General features: G+C 56.2%; 1 protein-coding gene across 3 annotated transcripts in view; it reads left to right on the top strand.

Annotated features, from left to right (window-relative positions):
- TPO (thyroid peroxidase) overlaps positions 1 to 22,412 on the top strand; it is a 32,139-nt gene extending 9,727 nt beyond the window's left edge. Inside the window, exons 4-14 of one of the 3 annotated variants that reach the window (XM_004274920.2) lie at positions 1,721 to 1,853; positions 5,569 to 5,698; positions 7,177 to 7,383; positions 8,495 to 9,010; positions 12,883 to 13,135; positions 13,676 to 13,846; positions 15,186 to 15,423; positions 15,936 to 16,144; positions 16,732 to 16,902; positions 21,380 to 21,511; positions 22,309 to 22,412. In XM_004274920.2, the coding sequence (XP_004274968.1) occupies positions 1,721 to 1,853; positions 5,569 to 5,698; positions 7,177 to 7,383; positions 8,495 to 9,010; positions 12,883 to 13,135; positions 13,676 to 13,846; positions 15,186 to 15,423; positions 15,936 to 16,144; positions 16,732 to 16,902; positions 21,380 to 21,511; positions 22,309 to 22,412 (2,264 nt within the window). The remainder of the gene's footprint in view (positions 1 to 1,720; positions 1,854 to 5,568; positions 5,699 to 7,176; positions 7,384 to 8,494; positions 9,011 to 12,882; positions 13,136 to 13,675; positions 13,847 to 15,185; positions 15,424 to 15,935; positions 16,145 to 16,731; positions 16,903 to 21,379; positions 21,512 to 22,308) is intronic. The other 2 variants (XM_004274922.2, XM_004274921.2) reach the window with 2 other exon arrangements.
- The last annotated feature ends 761 nt before the right edge of the window (positions 22,413 to 23,173 follow it).

Here is a 23,173-nt window from a genome sequence, read left to right as displayed (position 1 = left end):
AGAAGTTAAGTTTAATCAACTTTATAGCAACCAAAGATCCATTTGAAATGCTTTTATTGAAGCAGCTGAAAACTGTCTCTAAGGACTGTTGGTCCGCGGTCCTGTCTCGGTGCAGCTGGGACGCCGGTAGCAGGGACTGCTGTCAGAGGTCCCGCCGGGCTCGGGTTCACGGTGTACAGTCGCAAGGCCATTGCCCAAGTCTGTGGGTGTATTTGACTGATGGGTTTGGGCCAGGCTGTGGTGCAGAACTGAAGAACCCCATAGTCTAGGATGTTTTCTATTATTTCATCTATCAGCATAGCCAATCTAGAAATTTCAGAATTAGTAAAAGGGAAAGGATCCAAATGTTTCCCCATCAGTTCGTCACCAAACAGTATCTACAGTCAAATGTTGGCACCCCTCCCCTAGGGATGTTTCCTAACATTGGTTTTGTATTAACATAGCTATGATCGTGGTTCTTTTTTTAAAAATAAATTTATTGATTTATTTATGGCTGCGTTGGGTCTTCGTTGCTGGGCACAGGCTTGCTCTAGTTGCGGCGAGCGGGGACTACTCTTTGGTGTGGTGCGCGGGCTTCTCATTGTGGTGGCTTCTCTTGTTGCAGAGCACGGGCTTTAGGCACAAGGGCTCAGTAGTTGTGGCACACGGGCTCAGTAGTTGTGGCGCACGGGCTCAGTAGTTGTGGCAAATGGGCTCAGTTGCTCCGTGGCATGTGGGATCTTCCCGGACCAGGCCTCAAACCCATGTCCCCTGCATTGGCAGGTAAATTCTTAACCACTGCACCACCAGGGAAGTCCCATTGTGGTTCTTTTCATGGACTTTGTCTGTTAGACTCTCGCATGTGCTTGAGCGTTTCCTGGTACAAAGCCTCACCTTGTTAAGGAATGTGTATTTCTCTATCGACTAAATAAAAATTGTAGTCTAAGCTTCATTTAACTGTCCACATACAGTCATTCCATAGAGGTTGTTCAGTGAATATTAATTAAGCTAGTTTTGTTTCTCTCTAATTTGAAAACGGGATGCGTGTCTTCCAGTGTTTTTCTATCTTGATTTCATCGGGATCTGGCCAGTTTTATGGCATTATCTTTGAAGATTTATACAAACCATCTTGGAGAGTAACCAGTGATTCCCTCTACCAACAGACAAGAAAGTGGTCTTTGCTTTGATTTGTCAAATAAACAGCAACAAAAATGGCAAAAAATAAGAGACTGTTTCCTGGGGCCCTAACCTAGAAAGATTTATGAGAAGGAACCAAACATCAACATGAAGGAGAAAAGAAGGGTTTTGTAGATGGACACGTGGATACTGTTAGGAAACTTGACTGAGGTAGGGTTTGCGGGGAGGATAAAGGCCAAGATTCACCGTCTTCTGAGGTCAGGGCGTGGGCCCCCAGCCTCAGCAGAGCGGCACGGCAAACGCTGGAGATTCCGCGAGCGAGGCTGCGGGTGCCTCTGAGAAGTGCTGACCTCTGGGGTCAGAGCTCTCAGAACTGCTTTTCTGAAAGATCGCAAAGCAAAAATAAATTTTAAACCCCACATTCCTAGCAACGAGGACACTCAAGGGGGTTAAATGAGAGAGGATTGATTTCAAGGAGAAGGAAGGGCTTCCTGCAAAGAATGAGGAGGTTTCTGTGGGAATCCCGATCACATTAGAACATTGACCCCATCAGGTAGGTTTGTTATTACAATCGAGGGCTGAAGCTTTGGTGTTTGTTCCTTAGATGTTTTATCAGAAGATCTACTGAAAACGATTGCAAACCTGTCCGGATGCCAGCCCTACATGCTTCCCCCCAGATGTCCAAACACCTGCCTGGCAAACAAGTACAGGCTCATCACGGGCGCCTGCAACAACAGGTAATTCCTCAGTGCCCTCGGTCTCACCTGTAAGTTGTACTGGAACATGACAGGTGTCATCAGGGCAGAGTCCCCATAGATTGTTTGAGGTTTCATTAAAGAAAGTGGACAATATTGACTCCATTATATTAAGAAGTGGTCAAGCCTCTTCCTTACGCCCATGTTTCCAATACTCCTGTGTGTATCTTTAATAAGACACAGATTTTAAAAGTCTTCAGCTCCCTGGCAACCAGGTACCACTTTTACCAGCGATGCTAATCATAAGGTCATCCCAACTTTCTTCCATTTCTTTTTCTGTGTATTTGCTGTCCACTCTCAACCACAGACTCAGGCCGTCTCATACTCTGATCGCTCTTTCCAGAAGGTCAGTCCATTCTGGCAACCCCCAAACATTCCAGGTGACCCCAACCACCTCTGGGCCCCCGGGGCCCCCAGGGCCCCATGTGCCGTGTTCTGGGGAAACTGTACTTGCAGGTGGATGTGGGGTCATGGACGGCAGGACCAGGGTCAGGGGTCTCCTCTGCCCATGGCGCCCCTCCCGGCTCCGCTCTCTGCTGTCACCCCACCGCTCTCCGAGGAGGGGGCAGCCAATGCCCCCTGCTGATGGGCTCTGGGGGACGCACCTTCCAGGGAACTGTGGGTGGAGGCCGCGTCCCTTTCTTTCCTTCCGTGATGACGATTGAATCTTGTGTCACAGTATTTACAGCAACTAGATCCAAAGGACCAGCAGGGACTTCATACTTTTTTTCTGCCCCAAACATAGCATACCTGCTCAGAAAACTCAAGTGATACCACCCTGAAGCCTCGCTAACTGTTTTATAAATGAGGCACAAGGGCCGCTGAGAATCGGCCCCAAGGTGGCCGATTCTCTCTGCAGGCTCAGACTTGCTAGTTCAGAACCTGCCCACACCAACCTCAAATGTCCACACAACCACTTGTTATAAAAATAGCCCCCAGAGCAGATTTTCAGCTGCCTGGTGTCTGAGAGACAGCAGCTGGTGTTTCAAACAAATCCCAGTGACGTGGAGCCGCGGGGGGAGCAGACACCTGGCTCCCTCGTGAAACTCTCCTCCAGAGACGTGTCCCCTGCTTGTCGTCAGCCTTGCGACCATTTCCAATGTGGTCGTCAACCCAGATCTACTCAAGGAAGCACGTGCTGGTGAAAGCTGACCTCTGGGGCCGCCGCGGTTATTCTGCTCCGGCCTAGCAGCATCGGAGAGCGATGCCGGAAGCCTGGAGGGGGCCCCGCCTGGTGGCTGCGAGGTCCCCACATGGTGCCCCTGGGTCCTGCCGAGCAGGCTGCGCTCTGACCCGACCAGAGGGTGAGACGGTCACAGAAACCATGTGATGTCCCGGGAGCTGCTGAAGCATGACCGTCAATCAGAAAAAAACACAAACAAACAAACAAACAAACCCAGTCCCCTGAGCAGTTAAATCAGCATTCTCGTTATTCTCAATTGAGTGAAAGAGCTTCACTTTATGGAATTTCAATGAAGACAGGCCAACTGTAACAGATCAGAACTCCGTGTTAAAGCTGACTTACTGCAGCTGATTAAATGCATTACTGTCCCATATGGTTTTGCAAATTACGCCACTTTGGTTGTGCTGGGGACCAACGGAGTATTAAAACTAGAATGATCCCCACTTACTGTCCCTTCAGACGTGCAAAAGTAACCATCACCACCTACTGCTACTCATCATTCCTGAGTGGCCCCTGGACACAGCGGCAGGGCTGGGAGTGAGCCACAGAGTCCCTCTTCTCCAGCGTCAGGAACCCCGGGGTGTCCCTGCCTGAACTGTGGGCTCTTGCCTCAAACAAGAGCTTAGACGGTTCTCGGCAGCCCGTGGTTCCTTTGCTTCTGGACAGAGCATCCAAACCAGCCCCATTTATACAAGAATGGTGGGCGGACGTGGTGTCTCCAATGGTACAAAATAATTTAGTGTCAAAACAAAGCAACTAATTCTTCAATATTTACATTTACAAATACTTTAAAAGTTTTAAAAATCCTTTAGCTTGCCATGATTCTTGTAGACTTCACTCCCTAAATGTTGTGTCTACACATCAGATGCGGGGAAGAATATTAGAAAGCCTAGATCCCAATCTTTTCCAATTCAAATGCTTTTGCTACGTGACCTCAAAGAACCCAGCAAAGTTGTCTCCTGTCCACCTGCAAACTCCAGCCTCACTCCTTTCTTTCTGGAAGATTCTGCAACCACCAGACAAACACCCCCATGGCTATTATTGCCATAGGGATGTGTTGATAAAGGCCGAGGGGCCTTGGACACCACAACAATTTTGTACCCAAATAATCCATTTTTTAAAAACAGAACAAATTTTTATCTAACACAAAATTCCCCTTTTTTTCTTTTGTCTTTGAACTAACATTTCCATTCTAATTTGTCTGATGGTTTTCTTCTAAATGTAGGCTATTTTATGATTAAAGTATTTTATTTTCTCCTTTTACATAGTCCTTTACTTTTACGTATTCTCTCTAGGCTTTTTATTCTTGTATTTTCTAAATGTTACATAGTCACGTACTTATTTTATACATTTACATACGTGATCACATACGTATATATTTACTACTCATATGTGATTTTCACAAGTACTAGTTACCTATCATTTGTCTCTCATTTCCTCATTGCTGGAAACATTTCTGGGACACACTGGTTCCTATTGATACTGGTCCCTTTGACTTAGAGGCACCTGCATGACTCAAAAGTCATGCTCAAAAGTAGTCTGAAGGGCTTCCCTGATGGTGCAGTGGTTGAGAGTCCGCCTGCCGATGCAGGGGATGTGGGTTCGCGCCCCGGTCCGGGAGGATCCCACATGCCGCGGAGTGGCTGGGCCCCTGAGCCATGGCCGCTGAGCCTGCGTGTCCAGAGCCTGTGCTCCGCAACGGGAGAGGCCACTGTGAGTAGGCTGTAAAATCAGAATGTCATTAGACACAACTTTGCCTCATCAGATGCACTTTATATTTTCGTCAAAATATATTTTGACCAATAGAAGGAAACTGCAGATCAGTCTGTTTATGGAAAACATTCCCATTTACCTTAATTGGCCGAGTCCATGCTCACTGTCAAATCCCTGAACCAAGTGAGACTTGTTGATACTTTCTCTCAGAAAAAGCTTGACTTATTTTTGATTCAAATAAATGTATTAATACAACCATCTCACTTCTGAATTTAGGACATTTCAGCAAGTTCCAAAGATTCCACTTTCTAGCAGAAACTTTGTCCTAAAGGTAAATACAGGTGACAGGAAAGGGCATCCTGCCCAGGTGGTTGTAGGAGTTTTGATAGGAGCATGTTCAGCACGGCAGGGTTTCAGGTGTGACTCTGTCTGGAGCCCCAGGGAGGTGCCCATGGTGAGCTCCCGAGTGAGATGCAGCCTTCAGAGGAAAAGCAGGGAAACTGGGCAGCGAAGGTGGGAGACACACGGATGGGCAGGACGCCCCAGGTTCAGGTGCTGAGGAGGGAGGGCACGTGCATGCGGGCTTTGGGAGTCAGCTCCCTCGAGACCACCTGCGCCCTTACAGCCCGGGAAGCATCTCAGCACCACGGGGGCGTATGGTCCCCACTGGACAGAAGGCTTCGCCCTCTACAATCACCCCAGGGGCGCCGGCTCCACTGTGTCCCTGGGGACAGTTCACTGCATCGGCCCTGCTGCTTCGTCCCTCCTCGACTCAAACACGGAGCCCCGCTGTCTCCACAGAGACCACCCTAGGTGGGGAGCCGCCAACACAGCCCTGGCCAGGTGGCTGCCCCCCGCCTACGAAGACGGCATCAGCGAACCCAGAGGCTGGAACCCACACTTCCTGTATAACGGGTTCCCCCTGCCCCCGGTGAGTGCCGCTGGTTTCCCAGAACGCAGCAAACCTCCCCTCACCTTGGAGGGAGCCAGGCTTTGATGAGACCTCGCTCAGTCGGGCCGGCCCCTGGGCGGGCGCTTATATGATGGGCCTCCCGGCCCCTGTGGGGTGGAGAAGGGCTCCTCCCCTTATGGCTCGGACACTTGGCCCTGATCGATGAGAGCCACTCAGCCAGCGAGTGGAGCAACACAGAGTTAACCTTCATCCAGCTTTCGACTCTTTACAAATAGGTACAAGACTAGACACGTTCAAAGACACTTATAATTGATTACTTCACTCATTTAAGCGGCAAAGATGATAACTGCTACCTACTCCCAGAGGCAAATCCTTTGCCAAACAAACTCATACCTGATCTACTGAGCACTCGGGTCCAAAACTGCATCATTTGTCCCCAATTCGACTGCTTGCTTCAGTGAATAAACCGGGGGCAGCCACCCACATTCCTCAGCTTATCCCCCCTCCCGGAGCCGGCAAGGCTGCGTCTCTCTGCGCCTCTTCTCTGAAGTTACATCTCTCCTGAGCCAAGGAAGGTCTCAGAGTCTAAGGACCCATGTGGTTAGATCTGACCCCTGGGAATCCAGGCTCACCCCCATCTCGAGGTCCTTAAAGTGACCACGTCTGCCAAGTCCCCTTTGCCATGTGATGTATTCACAGGCTCCAGGGATGGGGGAATGGACATCTGCAGGGGCCATTACTCTGCCTACCAGTCCCCCTCTGACCCCAGAAGTCATATCCATTCCACACGCAAACTGCATGTACCCCCATCCCAAGGCCCCCCGAAGTCTCAGCCCGCCACAGCATCAACTCAAAATCCCAAACCTGATCTAAATCTCACCATTTTCAGACCCCCAAATCTCATCCTTTGAATAATCTGAATCAGGGATGGGGAAGCTCTGGGTGTGACCCTTCCGGGGGCAAAACTCCCCTCTTTTGGGGCCTATGAAACCAGAAAGCAAGCCTGCCCCCAAAATGCAATGGTGGGACGGGCACGGGATAACAGTTGAGCTGTAGACGTCCTGGTTCAGAAACAAAAAAGTGGAAAGGAGAAAGTCACCGATCCCAAGCAATTCTGACTCAGGCCGGGCAAACGCCACCGGGCCTCAAGGCCTGGGAACAAGCCTCGGGCTCAGGGCTCTGCCCCTCTAGGCCCAGCATTAAATGGCACTAATCGCTAGATGACTCAGTGTAACCCCCACGACAGTCCCCAGAGGTCAGCATTTTTATGTTTGTTTACAAGTGAGGAAACTACGACTCGGCCCTAAATCACCACCCGTGCACGTCGGGGAGGAGAGCCGGGGGGCCCCCAGGGACCCCAGCCTGCCCCAGGAGCGCCAGCGTCCTGTGAATGAGCGCGGAGCCCTGAGCCCCCGGGCTAACCGCACCCCAGGGGTCTGCTTCCCCCGGCCCCGCAGGACGGCCTCCCACACATGACAGCTGGTCTGTCCGCCCAGGTCCGGGAGGTGAGCAGGCAGGTCATCCACGTTTCCAACGAGGCTGTGACGGAGGACGCCCAGTACTCTGACCTCCTGATGGCGTGGGGACAGTACACTGACCACGACCTGGCCTTCACGCCACAGAGCGCCAGCCACGCTGCCTTCGGGGGCGGGGCCGACTGCCAGCGGACCTGTGAGAACCGAAGCCCGTGTTTTCCCATACAGGTAGAATTTTTAAACTTCCTCATTTTTACTATGAAACTAAGAAGTGCTGTCTTCAGAACTCAGACACAAGTCACTTCCGGTCCTGTCCCCAGGGGGCAACAGCCATTATGAGTTTCCTGTGTTTCCTGCCAGACGTTGTCTGCACATATATGTGTATAAGATTACGTGTGTGTGTGCTTATACCTTACAGTTTTTGTGTCCTACTGTGCGCACGTCCTGAACCTGGTCTGGGTCACTTGGCAATAGTTCTTACACTTCTGTCTCATTAAAAGGACAGAGGCTGGGTTTCATGACCCTCCCTATCCCACCGCGTTTGCGTTTTGACCTGTTTAACCCGATTTCCTTACTGATGAGCACTGGAGTCGCCTCCAGTTTTGCTGCTGTTCCGCTGCCACAAACAGCGAAGCAGAGAACGCGCTCTGACCTGAATCTCGGCCGCACGTGCGTGCCTAACAGACAAGCCACTGGGGATACAACCGCTAGATTCAGAGCAGGCACCGTGAACTTCCGACAGAGATTTTGCAGAACTGTTGTCTGTTAATATTGCTCTGGTTTTCCCTCCGACCTGCAACGTAAGAGACATACAGGCAGGGTTTTTAATTACTTTTCCTAAGAAAATATCTCCGAGGCTGGCAAGGGGCATTTTCCACCTAGGAGCAGAGACTGCTTGGGGCTGGGGTCTTCACTCACGTTTGTTCCAGAAACCTTGGCGGAGCAGCCAGGATTCCGCATGTGGCGCCCTGAGCTAGGAAGGCCGGACAGGCCGGAGGAGGGGCTTCCTGGTGGGCCAAGGAGAGCCAGCAGGCGGGGTACCCCTGGCGTCCGCAGAGGTGGCCCCCAGGCGAGGCAGAACACACCAAAAGGAAGACCTGGGGGGCCGGGGGAAGTGGGCGCCACCACACGGCCGCATGAGTCAGAGCAAAGGCAATTCCGACCAGTCTAATCGCCGAGACCCCGGAAGGAGAAGGGCTGCCCGCGGAAGAGCGGACGGGACCCCTGGGGCGCTGGCAGAGGAAGGCCGGTGCCGGAGGGAGGTGGGCGGCCCGGGGCGCCTAGCGTCTCCGAGGAGGGGGCCCAGGACCCCAGCTGACCCGCCGTGCCCTTCCCGCAGCTCCAGGCCAACGCCTCGCCGGCCGCGGGCGCCACCTGTCTGCCCTTTTACCGCTCGTCACCCACCTGCGGCTCCGGGACCCAAGGCGCCTTCTTCGGCAACGTGTCCTGGGCGAACCCGCGCCAGCAGATGAACGGGCTGACCTCGTTCCTGGACGCGTCCACCGTGTACGGCAGCTCCCCGGCCTCCGAGCAGCGGCTGCGGAACTGGACCAGCGCCGAGGGGCTGCTGCTCGTCAACGCGCGCTACCGGGACGCCGGCCGCGCCTTCCTGCCCTTCGCGCCGCCGCCCGCGCCCCCGGCCTGCGCGGCCCGGCCCGGCGCCCCCGGGGCCCGCGCGCCCTGCTTCCTGGCCGGGGACGGCCGCGCCAGCGAGGTCCCCGCCCTGGCGGCCCTGCACACGCTGTGGCTGCGCGAGCACAACCGCCTGGCCGCCGCGCTCAAGGCCCTCAATGCGCACTGGAGCGCGGACACCGCCTACCAGGAGGCGCGCAAGGTGGTGGGCGCCCTGCACCAGGTGCGTGCAGGGGCCTCACGGGCGCCCCGCGAGGGTGGGTGCGGCGGTCTGGTGGGCCCCCCGCCTGGGCGCTCAGAGCCTTGTGGGTGGACGCCCTGCGTCGAGATTAACCTCGCTCCCGTCTGAAGCCCTGGGTCCCTGGCGGTCCCGTGGGAGCTGCTCGTCTGCTCAGGGGCTGGCGGCGATTATCCCACCAGGAGGCTGACCGCAGTAGTAACAGGCACGGCTCCTCCGGCCTTCCCCGGATATCCAGACCGTTCTAAGCGCTCTGAGGGTTCTAACTCATGTAGTCCTCATGGCGACCCTTTCAGATGGGTGTCCACCAGTGATTTTGGTATTTTGATATTTTGGAGAGAATGAAAAGAAACACAATCTGTATGAGATCTGCAAATTAGCACGTTAAAGTAAGGATTTATTATGATATTTTTCATCTTGACTCAGAGGATACTGGGAGGAGTGTCAAGTTGGCCAATTATAATGGAGCAAAGTTGGAAAAATTCCTTACGTCCATCAAATAACCTTACTAAGTCCGCTGGTCTCACAGGGCTGTTATGAAGGTGGAGTGCCTTGTTTTAAACCAGTGGTTGCTAGTCATGTGTCTCTGATCTGGGCGCTACAGCAGGCCCTTGAGAGCATCCCTGTATCCCCTCAGTGACCCTGTAAGTCCTGTTTTACAAAGGAGGAGGTTGGGTCTTGTCTGAGTTCTCACAGGGACCACATGATGGGATGGGCCATCCCCAGGCACTGCCTGTCCCTTGCCCACCTTTGGTCCACTGTGGCCCAGCCACCCAGGAGTTAGAGCAGAGGCTACAGAGCCCTGCTGTGCCCGGCGCCACCCCATAGATGTTGGTGGGTTAGGGGACTCGGACGTGGTCCAGGAGAGGCTGGGCAGCAGTTGGGGCTTGTGATTCCTCCGCCGAGGAAGGACGTCAGTGTTTTAATACCAGGGTGCTTTGGGTGAGCCCCGGCCCTGGATGAGCGGGCTTGTGGAGTGTGTGTGTGTGTGTGTGTGTGTGTGTCTGTGCACGCGTGTTTGCCTGGCGCGGTACGTAGACGGGTAGACTATAAACCGGGCATCTGATACACAAACAGCCTGCCTGCTGCCTGGATGAACACTGCAGCTCAGTGTAAACGAGCTGACAGATGTGAACACACAGGATTGATAAATAAAGAAGGAAAGGCACAGGGACCTGTGAAGGGGGATTAGAGTGCAGCATGGCCAGGAGTCTTGCGATGGTTTGCAGTAACAGTCAAGGACCTCATCCGTCAGCCCTCACCGGACCCCCTTGAACAGAGTGGCCTGGCCAGTCAGGACGCGTTAGGATGATGTCCCCACTTCCGAGCCATCCTTCCCCCTCAGCAGGCTCACTGGTGAAATAAGTCCCGGGATCATGCCTCTTTCCGGCTTGCCGTCACCACCCAGCTATGCTTTGTTTTGGTTCCCTCTGTGCCACTCCCCCGAATGTAAGCTCCAGGGAGACAGAGATTCCCTATTGTTTAATGGCTTCCGGGCACCTGGACCCAGCCTGGCTCTAAGAGGTGCTTCACAATGTGAATTCAGGAGCGAAGACCAGGTCCCAGGGACAATCCCGGGAGTCCTGCCCTGCTGTCTCCCCGAGAGCCGGGATGTCCCTTAAACTTTCTTTAAACGCACAAGAGCTCAGTCGGCGCCGGGGCCTGAGCTGAGTGGCTGGATCTCAGATCCACGTGGATCCTCCCGGAGAAAAGGCTCCATGACCACTGTGTGCCCCTGCAGCGGGGAAGGCGGGGTGGTTATCTGGGTGCACGCGGCCCTAGACTCGTACGTTAGAGGTGCTTGCATTCGAGAATTCTGAGAACCCCTGCTGGCCTGGAAATAACGTCATGTGTCTCCTGTGCTTCTCAAATAGTGAGATAATAAGTACGGCCGCGGCCCTGAGAAGCGGCAGGGAGGGGCAGGGAGGAGTGCTTCGCTGGACCGTGACTGTCCCAGCGCACGCGGCGGGTGAGGAACCGCCACGAGGGTTTCAGCATCGTCCTGGCAATTCCAAAGGCGGGTTAGAGCCCCGCCGATCAGAGTGAAACAGTGCTGCAGCCCTCGCCCTGGGGAGAGATCCAGGCTTTTTGGCAAAATCGCCTCCAGTTACATTTCAGATCAGATCGCGAGAGACTGGTGATGGGGGCTGTGCTCCAAGGTCGAGCAGGGACGATGTGTGGGGTGGACTGCAGGGCGCCCTCCGCTCTCTGAAGCAGCTGCTTCGGGGGCGAGGGGAGGCTTGCCAGCCTGTGACGGCAGGCTCTGCGTCCTCCGGGATCACAAGTGGAGCCTGAGTTAGGGAACGGGGGAGGGGCCACCACTAAACAGTTTCCACTGGAGCGTGAAGCTGTCTCGCGTCCCTGGCGGAGAGGAGAGAGGATCTCCCGTCTGCTGGGGGCAGAAGGGATCAGAGCCGAGCGCTGGTGGGAGTGGAAGTCGCTGCCGTGTCCCCTCGCGGGCTGGGGAGAAGGCATGGCTGCAGCCCCGACCGGTGGTGGGAAAAGCTGCAGCATCTGAGGTGGTGGCGGCTTCTGTGTGATCACGTCCTAACTCTACCCGAATGCCAGTCGGGCACGTGCCAGGCCCCCGCTCCAGTCAGCCCGGGTCTCGGCGGGGACGGCACGCAGCGGTGCAAGGGGCTCCCTGGGCCCTTCACCTGGAGGCCGCGGCCTCCGCTGGCCTGGGAAGTACCGGCTTGTGCACTTAGAAGACACACTCCGTCGTTTGGAAGGGATGGCCCACAAGGACGCAGATGCTCTGTTGTCACCTTCATGTTGTTTCTGAGAATGGTACACGTTCCCTTCCTACACTCATAAGCTGAAATGTAAGACCTTTCCCTCCAGGATAGAATCTTTCCTACTGGTTTATATTCCTCATTTAGATGTGGCTTGTGGACTCAGATATTCTCTTAAATACCAGACAATTCAGAAGGGAAAAAAGGAATAACACAGGGATCTCGGCCCCTGCTTACATTTTAATTCGTGGAAGCCATTCCGACCGTATATGATCTTTAGGTTTTGTATCATGTCCTTTAAACCTGGGGACAGGTGGTTATCCGTGCATGGATGTATACACCATATACAATATATGCATCTTCTCCGTATAATGTCTCTATATGATACCATATGTCTGCTACGTATAAAGCCATACAGTATATAATATATACATGTACGCTATAGAATGTCTATAGTTAATACCATGTATCTAATATATATAAACCCATGTATATATTTTATTCTCACAAAAACTCAAAGGAAGAGGTTTCTCCAGCAGAGGAAACAGGTTCAGAGAGGTCAACCTCCCAGAGTCACGTAGCTGAGAAGCGGGGGATATGGGGTGCAACTCACCTTGGTCTAAAGCTTCAGCCTCTGATGCCCAAACCCAGCTAAGGGACTAGATTCTGAGTTTTGCTTTAGGTCCTGGTGTTAACGGGGGGCTCGTGGGTGAAGTGGGAGTGAAGGGGGCTGATTGCTGGACAGAAACCTTTTCATGTTTCTGAACGAGTGCAGGGGGGCAGCAGCCTCCTTGTTTCGTCTTCACGCACTGAGGGTCCCCCTCACTTTCCGTGGCCTGGCCTGGCCTGGAGGGTGTCTGGGGGCGTCTCTGACGTGCCCTGTACAGCCCCGTAGAAGCCGAGAGCTCAGGACTTTTTTTGGAACAGGGGGTGTTCCTGCACCTGCTCCCCTGCTGCCCTGTGCCCCCAGGTGCCAAGACCCCCAGTGACAGCTCTGGAGGTGCAGCTGCCCCCAGACCTGTGCGGGAAGAAGCCCCCCAACCCGGCATCGCTCTGACTTGAGCCCGCATCCAGCCAGGGGCTCCGCTGCCCCGGCTCCCACCCACTCTCCTTTCTCCGCAGATCATCACCCTGCGGGATTACGTCCCCAAAATCCTGGGCCCCGAGGCCTTCGGGCAGCACGTGGGCCCCTACAGGGGATACGACCCCGCCGTGGACCCTACGGTGTCCAACGTGTTCTCCACGGCCGCCTTCCGCTTTGGACACGCCACAGTGCACCCGCTGGTGCGGCGGCTGGACGCCCGCTTCCAGGAGCGCCTGGGGCTCCTGCCGCTGCGGGATGCCTTCTTCCGGCCCTGGCGGCTCCTTGAGGAAGGTGCGCATCCCTGGGCCACGCTCGGGAGGGGGAGCCAGGTGTGCGGTCACCTGCCCGCTGGCCGGAGGTGCTCGGGTCAGCAGCGGGCATGGAGAATATAAATGCATCCACAGAGGTCTGAAAAGTGATCCTGTTCATCAGACGCTTTTGCTGGGGTTTCTGAGTCTCCAGAACTCCCAGGGACGGCCGCGGGCTCCCTCAGCCAGGCTGGGGCTTGTTCACTGGTCTAGGCTTTAGACCCAGCAAACACCTCCTTCAACTGTGACGTTTCTGCTGCTGAAAAACAAGCACAAAACCTCCGCCCCTGAGGCTCCATCCTGGTTTCCTTCAGACACACGTCACGGTCTGGCCCGCTGGGGCTCTGACGGGGCGAATCCACCACGAGGCAGCACCCTAAGGGCCCAGGAAACTTGGGAAGCCCTGGAGGTGAATTCCTGAGATTATGGGAGGCTTTTGTTCAGAACCAGCATAGTTTACGATCTGTTCTGTTTCCCCAAGACTCACCTGAGAAAGCGCAGCCCTCCTCTGTGCTGTTTCCAGGTGGTGTGGACCCCATCATGAGGGGCCTGCTGGCGACACCAGCCAAGCTGCAGGTGCAAGACCAGCTGATGAACGAGGAGCTGACAGAGAGGCTCTTTGTGCTGTCGGACTCGGGGACCCTGGACCTGGCATCCATCAACCTGCAGAGGGGCCGGGACCACGGCCTGCCAGGTGGGCCCTCCTGGTTCCTTTCCTGCAGGAGCTGCCAGATGAGCTGCTGTTCTAATGTATCTCGGACCTACTGCCAACGTCTGAGAAACGGCTTTGAAAGCCTCTGTACCCCTCGCATTCTAACTGGAAATAAGGCCTCCTCTCCTCTAGCTCTGTTTAGTCTGAGCGCCAGCCCCCCACCCCCAGATTTCTGTGTCCCGCTGCCTCAGCGCCCTGCAGGGAGCTGGCCTGGGCATAATGCGTTTCCTTGTGTCCATGCGTTCATGTGGTACTTCTGTCGGGGGTCTGCTGTGTCTGAGGCCCCGGGCATAAAACGAGACCCAGTCTTGCCAAAAGGACCGTGGACGGCAGAGCACATAACCAGAGAGGAAATGACGGGGAGCCTTGGCGAGCTTCTGGTCAGACCCAGATGGCGTGTAAGGCGAGGGTTCACGCGCCATGAGGAGGGTTGGAGGTCTGGAGGAGGCGGGCCCCGAGAGCAGTGGGACGCGGAGGGAGAGGATGGGGGACCAGCGGTCCAGCAAGCCGGAGACCAGGAGGGAGCTGCAGCCCAGGGTCACACAGACGTGGTCCTTTCCGTGGCTCTCCCTGTGTGTGCGTGTGCGTGTGCGTGTGTGTGTGTGTGGTCTGTATGTGCGTGTCTGTATGTCTGTGTGTCTGTGTGTGTGCATGCGTGTCTGTATGTCTGTGTGTCTGTGCGTGTCTGTGCGTGTGTGCGTGTGTGTATGTCTGTGTGTACGTCTGTGTGTCTGTGCGTGTGTGTGTCTGTGTGTGCGTCTGTATGTCTGTGCATCTGTATGTTTGTGTGGCTGTGTGTGTGGCTGTGCATGTGTGTGCCTGTGTGCCTGTGTCTGTGCGTGTGTGTGCCTGTGTCTGTGCGTGTGTGGCTGTGCGTGTGCGTGGATGTGCGTGGGTGTGCCTGTGTGCCTGTGTGTGTGCGTGTGTGTGCCTGTGCGTATGTGTGTCTGTGTGGAAGGAGGGGTGCTGGCGCCTGTGCTCCGGCCGCTCCCGTGGGAACGTGGATACGGCAGGTGAGCGCTGGCCTCACTGCTCAGCAGAGACGAGAAGTGGGTAAAAGTGTGACGCACTCGGGTGTGTAGGGTTCAGCCTGGTCCCCACGCATGCTGCCTGGCTGGTTTGTGAGCAAACTCTCCACAAGGCCCTGCCGCCCGTGCTGGAATATTCCGACAGGAAGGTCTGCAGGCCGTGGGGCGGCAAGCTGGATTTGAGGCGGGGACCCTGTGGCCAGAGCCCCAGGTCTCGATGGCCCACAGCTGGCGGGGCGGGTGGGGAACGTCCGCATCCCGAGTAGGGCGGCCTCGGCCCTCTCCCCGCACAGGTTACAATGAGTGGCGGGAATTCTGCGGCTTGTCCAGGCTGGAGACCCGGGCCGACCTGAGAGCCGCCACCAGCCACGGGAGCGTGGCCGACAAGATCCTGGACCTGTACGGGCACCCGGCTAACGTGGACGTGTGGCTCGGGGGCTTAGCCGAGAGAGTCCTCCCCGGGGCACGGACCGGCCCGCTGTTCGCCTGCATCATCGGAAAGCAAATGAGGAACCTGAGGGACGGGGACCGGTAGGTGCCCGGGATAGGCGGGAACGCAGGGGCTGTTCGGTGCTGACGGCGTTCCCGCGCTGGAAGGGGGCTTTATGTGGTGAGAGGAGCGCGCTGTGGCCTTCGGGTCAGCAGCTGTGGGCTTTGCCAGCGATGCAGCCTCTTGGGAGGAAAGTGAGACAGTTTCCCAGAAGCTGAATTCCCCTGGCGACGGGGCCAGAGGAGAGCCTGCGGGGAGGGGGCCTCAGGGCACGTCCTGCAGGGCAGGCGCAGAGCCCTCCTGAAGGCTGGGCTCTGTCCTCGTCACTCTTGTCGTAGAGGCAGCTCTGCACCCAGGGAAAATCAGGGCAGCCGAGCGGGTTAACTGGGTCCCGAAATGGAAAGAACAGTCCTCCCGGCGCCGTCCGGGCCTCTCTCCTTCCCTGGCGCGCCCGGCCTCCGGTGCCGCATGGCGTGGGCACAGAGGGTGGGCAGGAGTGGTCGGCGTGGCAGGGACTGGGCTCTCACGTGTCCTCACGTCTGTCCTCCTGGAGGTTCTGGTGGGAGAACCAGGCGGTGTTCACGGAAGCCCAGAGGCAGGAGCTGGGCCGGCACTCTCTGTCCCGCGTCATCTGCGACAACACCGGCCTCTCCCGCGTGCCACGCGATGCCTTCCGGGTCGGGACGTGGCCCCAGGAGTTCGAGTCGTGCGACAGCATCCCGGGGATGAACCTGGGCGCGTGGAGGGAGGCCCCGCCTCCAGGTAGCCGCGAACCGGGAGCGTCTCTCCTACAAGGTCAAGGACAGGGTCTCCCGGGGGTCACAGCTTCTGAGAGAAGCTGCTTCAAATCCCCTCGGGGGGAGGAAAGAGCCTCCCGCCCTGCTGGGTCCCGGGCGCGACCTCCTCGGCGGGGAAGGCGCAGGTCTGAGGCGAAGCCCCCCTCGGCCCCTCCCGGGGATCACACTGGCCTGCACCTGCCAGCAGAGCAACTGTGTCTCGGGTCCCAGCCTCGGGAGGGTCGGCCGACGGTGAGCTCCCCTGGGGTCAGAAGAGGAGAGGGGCTGAGATCCAGCCTGCCTTGTGCAGCGAGGACCGTGGCCGCCCTCAATTAAAGGGGTCTCGTCGTGGTGGGTGGGGAAGCCTGGTCACGGCCGATACATGGGGAAGGGTTAGAGGTGTGACTTTGCCGCAGGGGGTCAGTGCTGAGAGGGGACCGTGCTGTGTCCCACCTGGAGGGAAGGAGATTGCTGACGTGAGCCCCTTGGGAGGCCAATCGGGGGATGCAGCCCCAGAGGAGGGCGAAGAAGGGGGTCCGGCATTGACTGTATGTACCTGTCAACCTGGCCCAGAGGATGCCTGTGGCTTCCCGGACAAAGTGGAGGACGGGGACTTCCTGCTGTGTGAGGAGTCCGGAAGGCGTGTGCTGGTGTTTTCCTGTCGCCATGGATTCCAGCTCCACGGGCCGGAGCAAGTTGCCTGCACCCGCCGAGGATGGGATTCCCAGCCTCCGGTCTGTAAAGGTCAGTCGTTAACAGGTGTCTTTTCGTGACTTGACCCTGGAGTCTGCATTTTTTAAATACAAATTAAGAATAAATGTCCTTGAAAAGTAAATAACCTTAAAAATTGTGAATCACTATACTGCACACCTGTAACTTATATAATACCGTATAGCGACTATCCTTCAATTTAAAGAAAAACTGGAAGGAAACCCCAAATGAAAACATACATAAATGTCATTCAACCAAAGGTGTCATCTTCCAGGGACTCTCTGCGTGGAAGTAAAGTGTCCCCTCCATGTGGCCCATGTTCCTAAGTCGATGTCTTTCTAGAAAATGAAGTACCAGACGGTCACCTCACGACACGCCCGCAGGGTGACCAGGGAAGGACAGGGGGAGGAAGAGGCTAGAGCTTCAGGGAGGCCTGTAGGAAGGGGCTCACAGAGCCAATGCTCCAATGAAACACGAGTGTTTCCACAGGAGGCGTCAGTAGAGCAGGCCCCCCACCTGTGGTGGCCCGTTTCCAGGGAGACCTCACCCTCCTCCCTGCTCTGGGCCCCAGTCTGCCTACACCTGGGAGGACCCGGAACCGGGACCAGGCAAGCAGAAGCAGGAAGCCTCCCTCGTCCCCTGGGAGAAGCTCCCTCACGTTTCCCTCTAAGCTGCACGAGGAAGACCCTAGAGGAGCAGGAGACGGACTCATGCAAGAATCGGGCTGGTTTACAAGAAATGAAAACAAGGCCCAACTTGTTCAGTTCTACAGTTTCGATTTGGGAAGATGAAACAATTCCAGAGATGGAGGGCGGTCATAGCTGACGACCACGTGATCGTACTTAATGCGACCAAAAGGCACACTGACAAATAATTAAGATGGTACATTTCATGTTATGTATGTTTTACCACAGTAACAAAGTTTTCACTTCAATTCTGGGGACTCCAAAACGGGTCCTGGAAAGTTACAGAGGCCACACCCGCCTCTAGACTCGGAAGAGTACAGGAAAAGCCCAGGAGAGGCCGGAGCCCCAGGACCTCAGGACTCAGCCCGGGGCACCAGGTTCAGGAAGGTCCCGGCCGCTCCCTCCAGGTGAGAGGGAAGGACAAGGAGGCAAAGAAGGAGGGGCTCCAGGGCGACGTCCAGGCCACCACTTGGAGGAGGGCGGATGGCACAGGGAGCTCATCGGGAAAGTGAGGGTTTGAGGGAATCTACGGCCAAAACCAGCATGCTGGGCCAGAGAGCCCTGGTTAGACGGTAGGGCAGCCTTCACGCACCCAGGTCTGCACTAGGAGGACGTGGGCTGTAGCCGAGCGGGCACCTCACACGTCTCCTTGGGGTTTGGGCGTGAACGACAGTGGACTTGAAGCAGAGGGGGCCGGGCCAGGCCGCGCAGAGAGTCACGTTCCAGGAGACTCCCGTGACAGGAGCCCGACCGTCCTGGACCGCGGTGGCGTCCGGACGCGCCTCTTCTGTCCGTCAACCGCCTCTTTTATTGCTGCCGATTCTTATGTTCTGTAGACGGTCCCGCAGGAGCAAAAGTAGGACAAATCTGGAAGCTTTTAGTGCTGTTTCCACTTAGCGCTGGTGCAGAATTGAAACATCCCTGTTACCCAGGGCTGTGGTCCTGGTGTCGGCAGGGCAAGGACACGAGCCCGGGGCAGGCGGTGGGGGTGGGTGAGAGCCCTGCGTGCTCCAGGCGTAAACGTCACGTGTGTGCCTTCCGTCTTTACTGAATAAACCCCTGGACCTTTTATGCTGCATCATGCTGGCTACTTGTTTTAGCTATTTATGACCCCGAAGCTCTATTCCTAGGGGTCTACAAGGTACAAATAATAAAGGAGAAAAGCTTAGAACTGGAGAGTAAAGGAGGGTCAGTGCCGCGGGCTCACCCGCTGCCCCTGGTTACGCTGCGACGCCCAGCTCAGACTCTCCCCGAGGGAGGCCTTCTGCGCCCTAGCGATGGTCCGAACAATGCCAGCAGCGCTCTTCTACTCCCAACGTCCTCCCACCGCCCAGTCAGCTCCCCCACCTCCTGTCTTTTTCTAATGTAATTTTTCATACTAGCAGCTAACCGCGCCCTGAAAGCATGTGCAAGGCACGTGTCAGCACATCACTAAGTAAAAAGGCGACTTACAGAGCTGTGTGGGTAGCGAGAACCCACTTTCCAACAAGCAGGGGGTCCTATTTATTTCGACATTGATAAGCGTCCCATGGAGACAGGAGCTCCTTAAGCTTGGTCACGTGGGCACAGCGAGATAGGACCAGGGAGGAGGGTACTGACTCTGTTTATAGAACCCAGTGTGTTTGTCTGGACACATCGATAATTAAGGCAGAATATGTTTAACGTAAGTATATGACAGGAAGCAGGACGAGGGCTCGCTCCTTTACACAGATATTTTTCGCCTGATCTATGCCTCTACTAGAAGTTTCTAAGCCAAGAATTGCGAGAAAAAAATGACTCTGGATGTAGCAGGCAGGGAACTTCACTGCCGCTGTGAATTGATGAGACGGAAGGGCTGCAGCCCGTCCTCAGCGCAATCGCTTACCTGCACGTCCATGGCTGCAGAAAGGGCAGCAACAGCGTTTAACTGAACATCTAATCCACAAAATCTGAGGAGACTCGTTCTCTCTTCTCTGCTCAAATCCTGCTTAGCCCCCAAAATCATCACATTAAAAAACATAATTAGCAAATGAGTGTAATGAGTCTCTTTCGAGGGCTTTAAAGCCGTGAATCCAGAAGGATAAAAAGCAATGTGTCCGTGGCTTTTCGCTGCAGTTATTGCGAGAGGTTCTGTAATAAGTGAGCACAAATACATGTTCCTGCACCTACAGGGAGCGTGAGGCTTGCTGTCAGCACGCATGTGCTTAGGGAAATGGAACACTGTGCAGACGTTTGTAGCTGGGCCCGGGGGTGTGGTCTTCAGCTCTCCTTGGGAGGTAACCTGTCCCGGTAGGAGCAGCCATGGCCACGGTGCAGACTGACGTGGGGATCTGGGGGCACACAGGCTTGAGACGGCCCTCACCACCCGTGTGGGGCTGCCACACGTTCTGGGTGGACTCCCCGGACCAGGAGACCAGACCCTACAGTCCCTGCTCTGGCTTCTGATGGGAAGAACCTGACCGTGGAGTGAAAGGGGTTGAATTCTGTCCCCCCAGAAGGTATGTTGAAGCCCTAGACCTCAGGACCTTAGATGTGGCCTTATTAGGAGTAGGGTCTTTGCAGGTGCAGTGCAATTCCAATGAGGCCATCAGGGTGGGCCCTGGTCCAGGAGGACTGGTGTCCCTCCAGGAGGAGGACAGGCACAGAGGGAAGACGGCCCCGTGAGGACGGAGGATGGGAGAGAGGCAGCCAGGCGGAGGAAGCCGAGACGGCCAGCAGCCCCGGGAGCCGGGAGAGGCCGGGAGCGATGCTTCCCTCCGAGTGTGCTCGGGGCCGCGTCTGCACTTCAGGCCTCCAGAGCCAGGAGAGAAGGAGCCTGCCTTGTTTTACACACCTACCTGCAGTCCAGTGTCCAGGATGGAGTGAGGGGCTCGGCCGGCGGCAGAGGCTCAGCCCACGTTCACTTCATTCCCTCAGAACAAGGGCCACCTACGAGGACACACGCGTGTGACGTTTGCTGATGTGATGTGGTTGGACGGCATGTATTCAGGACATATTTCTTCTTTTGACATTCTGCTGCTTCCTTCCTGAAATTGGCCAGAAAAGATAGCGTGTTATTTGGAAACAGGAACCTGGGGTCCGGTCGTGGTTATGGGTTCCGACAGAAGGAGACCGCGGGGACCGCACACGCTCCTTGTCTGGGGGGACTCACCACACCCACCTGCTCTGTGGTCCTGGGTGTCAGGTCCCAGCTCCCGGCGGCACGGCCGGTGTTCTCCCAGCGGTGGTGGAGGCCCAGGCCCAGAGCCGGCTGTGTGGCTGGAAGCTGTCCGCTTGGGGTGGGCGGACTCGCTCCCACCAGCCCTCACCCGCCTCCTTCCCACCCACTCTCGAGTCCCGCCCGGGGTGGAGTCCTCCGCAGTGTGGAAAGCACCAGCGGCCTCCAGGGGGGCCACGTGCCCGCATCTGAGCGAGGCTGCTGGCCTGTGTGGCCTGAACCTCCGGGGACCTGCCTCACCCTCGGGCCCTCGCAGCACCTGGCAGAATTTGAACGAACAGAACTGAGTCTGGATCGGCACCGGCACCAGAGGGATTGCGGGCCCGAGGCAGCCACTGGGGACGGGCCAGGAGAAGCAGTCAGGCCAGCGGGGCAGAGGGTGGCCACGGGCTGGGCTGTCTCCTGAGCGGCCGAAGGGCCGCTGTGAGCAAAAGTGGGGCGGGAGGGAAATGCCCGCAGGACATCAGGGGACGTTCTCTTTTCAAAGGTGCAGGGATCCAGGGGAGACGCGGCCCCGACATGGGGTGATGTCCCTCTGCCTCCTGGACACGGGACAGCGCTGGGGAGGGACCGGCCTCGTGGGGAAGGGAAGCAGGAGGCTGTCCCTGACCTCTCGTCGTGTGTGCAGACATCAACGAGTGTGAAGACGTGATGGAACCCCCGTGCCACGCGTCTGCCCGGTGCAAGAACACCAAGGGCGGCTTCCAGTGCGAGTGCACCGACCCCTACGTGCTCGGCGAGGACGGCAGGACCTGCGTGGGTGAGACCACGGCCCTCGGGCATCCAGGCTGGGAGGGGGTGTCGACATACAGGCAGGGATGACCGAAGGGTCACCCTCCGGCCATGTGTGTCCGCGCTGCCACAGCCTCTGATGTTGGGTGAGAACAGGGAGCCAGCCGGTTTGTACCTGAAGCTAGATTGTGTCTGAGACGCAGGACCGCTGTGAAACACTGGGCGGGGCGGGCTGGCTCCAGACCCTCAGCTAGTTTCACCCCCCCGTGAATTATCTCCGGGAGGGAAGCACGAAGTTTGATCCCCATGTGCAGAACAGAGAGGGTAAGTGGCTTGCTCAGGGTCACACAGCCACTCAGCTGCAAATCTAGGAATCATAACTTGGCTTCCAGCTCCTGTAAGAAAAATTATAAGAAAAGAATACTAAGAAATCTATTTCATAAGCAGTCATAAGAAAAATTATGCACTGGGACCTGTTACAATGGCAAGACATTTTATTAAAGCTCCTGCAGTAGGAAAAGGAGAGCTCAGTACAGAGCAGAGCTTGACTGCAAGCACAGCAAAGACAGCAGGGGAGGGACAGCCCACGGGGCAGAGCAAGGAGGTCCGTGGAGCTCAACTCCAAGCACAGAAAAGGCAGCAGGGGAGGGACGCCCACGGGGCAGAGCAGGGAGGTCCGTGGAAGGAAAATTACCCAGAGGAACTTGGTTTCCAGGGTCAGGGATGCTCGGGCTGCGGCTGGGGGTGGGGCTGGGGTTTGGGAGGGTGCACTGGCCGCTGCCCTCAGCCGGGCAGGCTCACCGGCTGGCTCTGTCCTTGCTCCAGACTCCGGGAGGCTCCCGCGGGCGTCCATGGTCTCCATCGTGCTGGGCGCCGTGCTCGTCTGTGGCCTGGCAGGCCTCACCTGGATGGTGGTTTGCAGGTGGTAAGTCCCCACTTTTCAGCAACGTCCGCTCCTATGGGCCCGGCTGGAGATGCTGCTTCTTTATTTTTCTGGAACCAGTAGAGAGCACCGGCGTCCAAACCCACCTGTCTCCAGAGCTACTTTGTTCAGTGTTAGCCTTTCTGGCTCTTTCATTCTGCTCCAGATAATGAAGGTGGGGTGACCGTTCGTACACATTAGAGGGTATTGAACACCTGTGGGTGGAGATTCGGGGATATTGGATTCTTGGTCACATTAAATGATTATATTGAAAGTCTCTTTCGTTAGGAGTAAAGGTTCTTACAAAGGTTTCTCAGAGAAAAAAGGTCATCCCTGGATAAAAACCTTACTCTTCATTTCTCTCCCCTCCCTCAAGAGCAAACTCTGGGGAAATTAGGAAAGTAAAAGGTGAACTTTTATGTTAAAAATGGCACAGCCGTTGAGGCCTTTGGCGGCCGGATCTGCATGTTTCTGGGGGTGAGAGCCGAGCCAGGGCTTCCTTTGGGGGACTTCACTCCGTCCCCACCCTTCACTGCTGCTTCTCATCTGCCAGGTCTTAGGAATCAGACCCGGCACCGCTCGGTTTTCAAATGTGTGCAGTTAATAGAGACCACGTGGAAGCCACCGTGGGCCAGCAGCAGACCCAGGCCCCGTCCTCTCTGGCCTCTGAGCTGGGTGACCTTCCGGACACCCTCGGGCCACTTCCCCTCCGCCCAGCTGCAGAATCCCTGGTTCTGTGACTCAGGCGCAGCACCGGCCCCGCACCCA

This window comes from Orcinus orca, chromosome 13 (assembly GCF_937001465.1).
Source record: "Orcinus orca chromosome 13, mOrcOrc1.1, whole genome shotgun sequence".
In the NCBI taxonomy this organism is placed as follows: Eukaryota; Metazoa; Chordata; class Mammalia; order Artiodactyla; family Delphinidae; genus Orcinus; species Orcinus orca.
The sequence above is the reverse complement of the archived record's forward strand: the minus strand, read 5'-3'. Positions and strand labels throughout refer to the sequence as shown.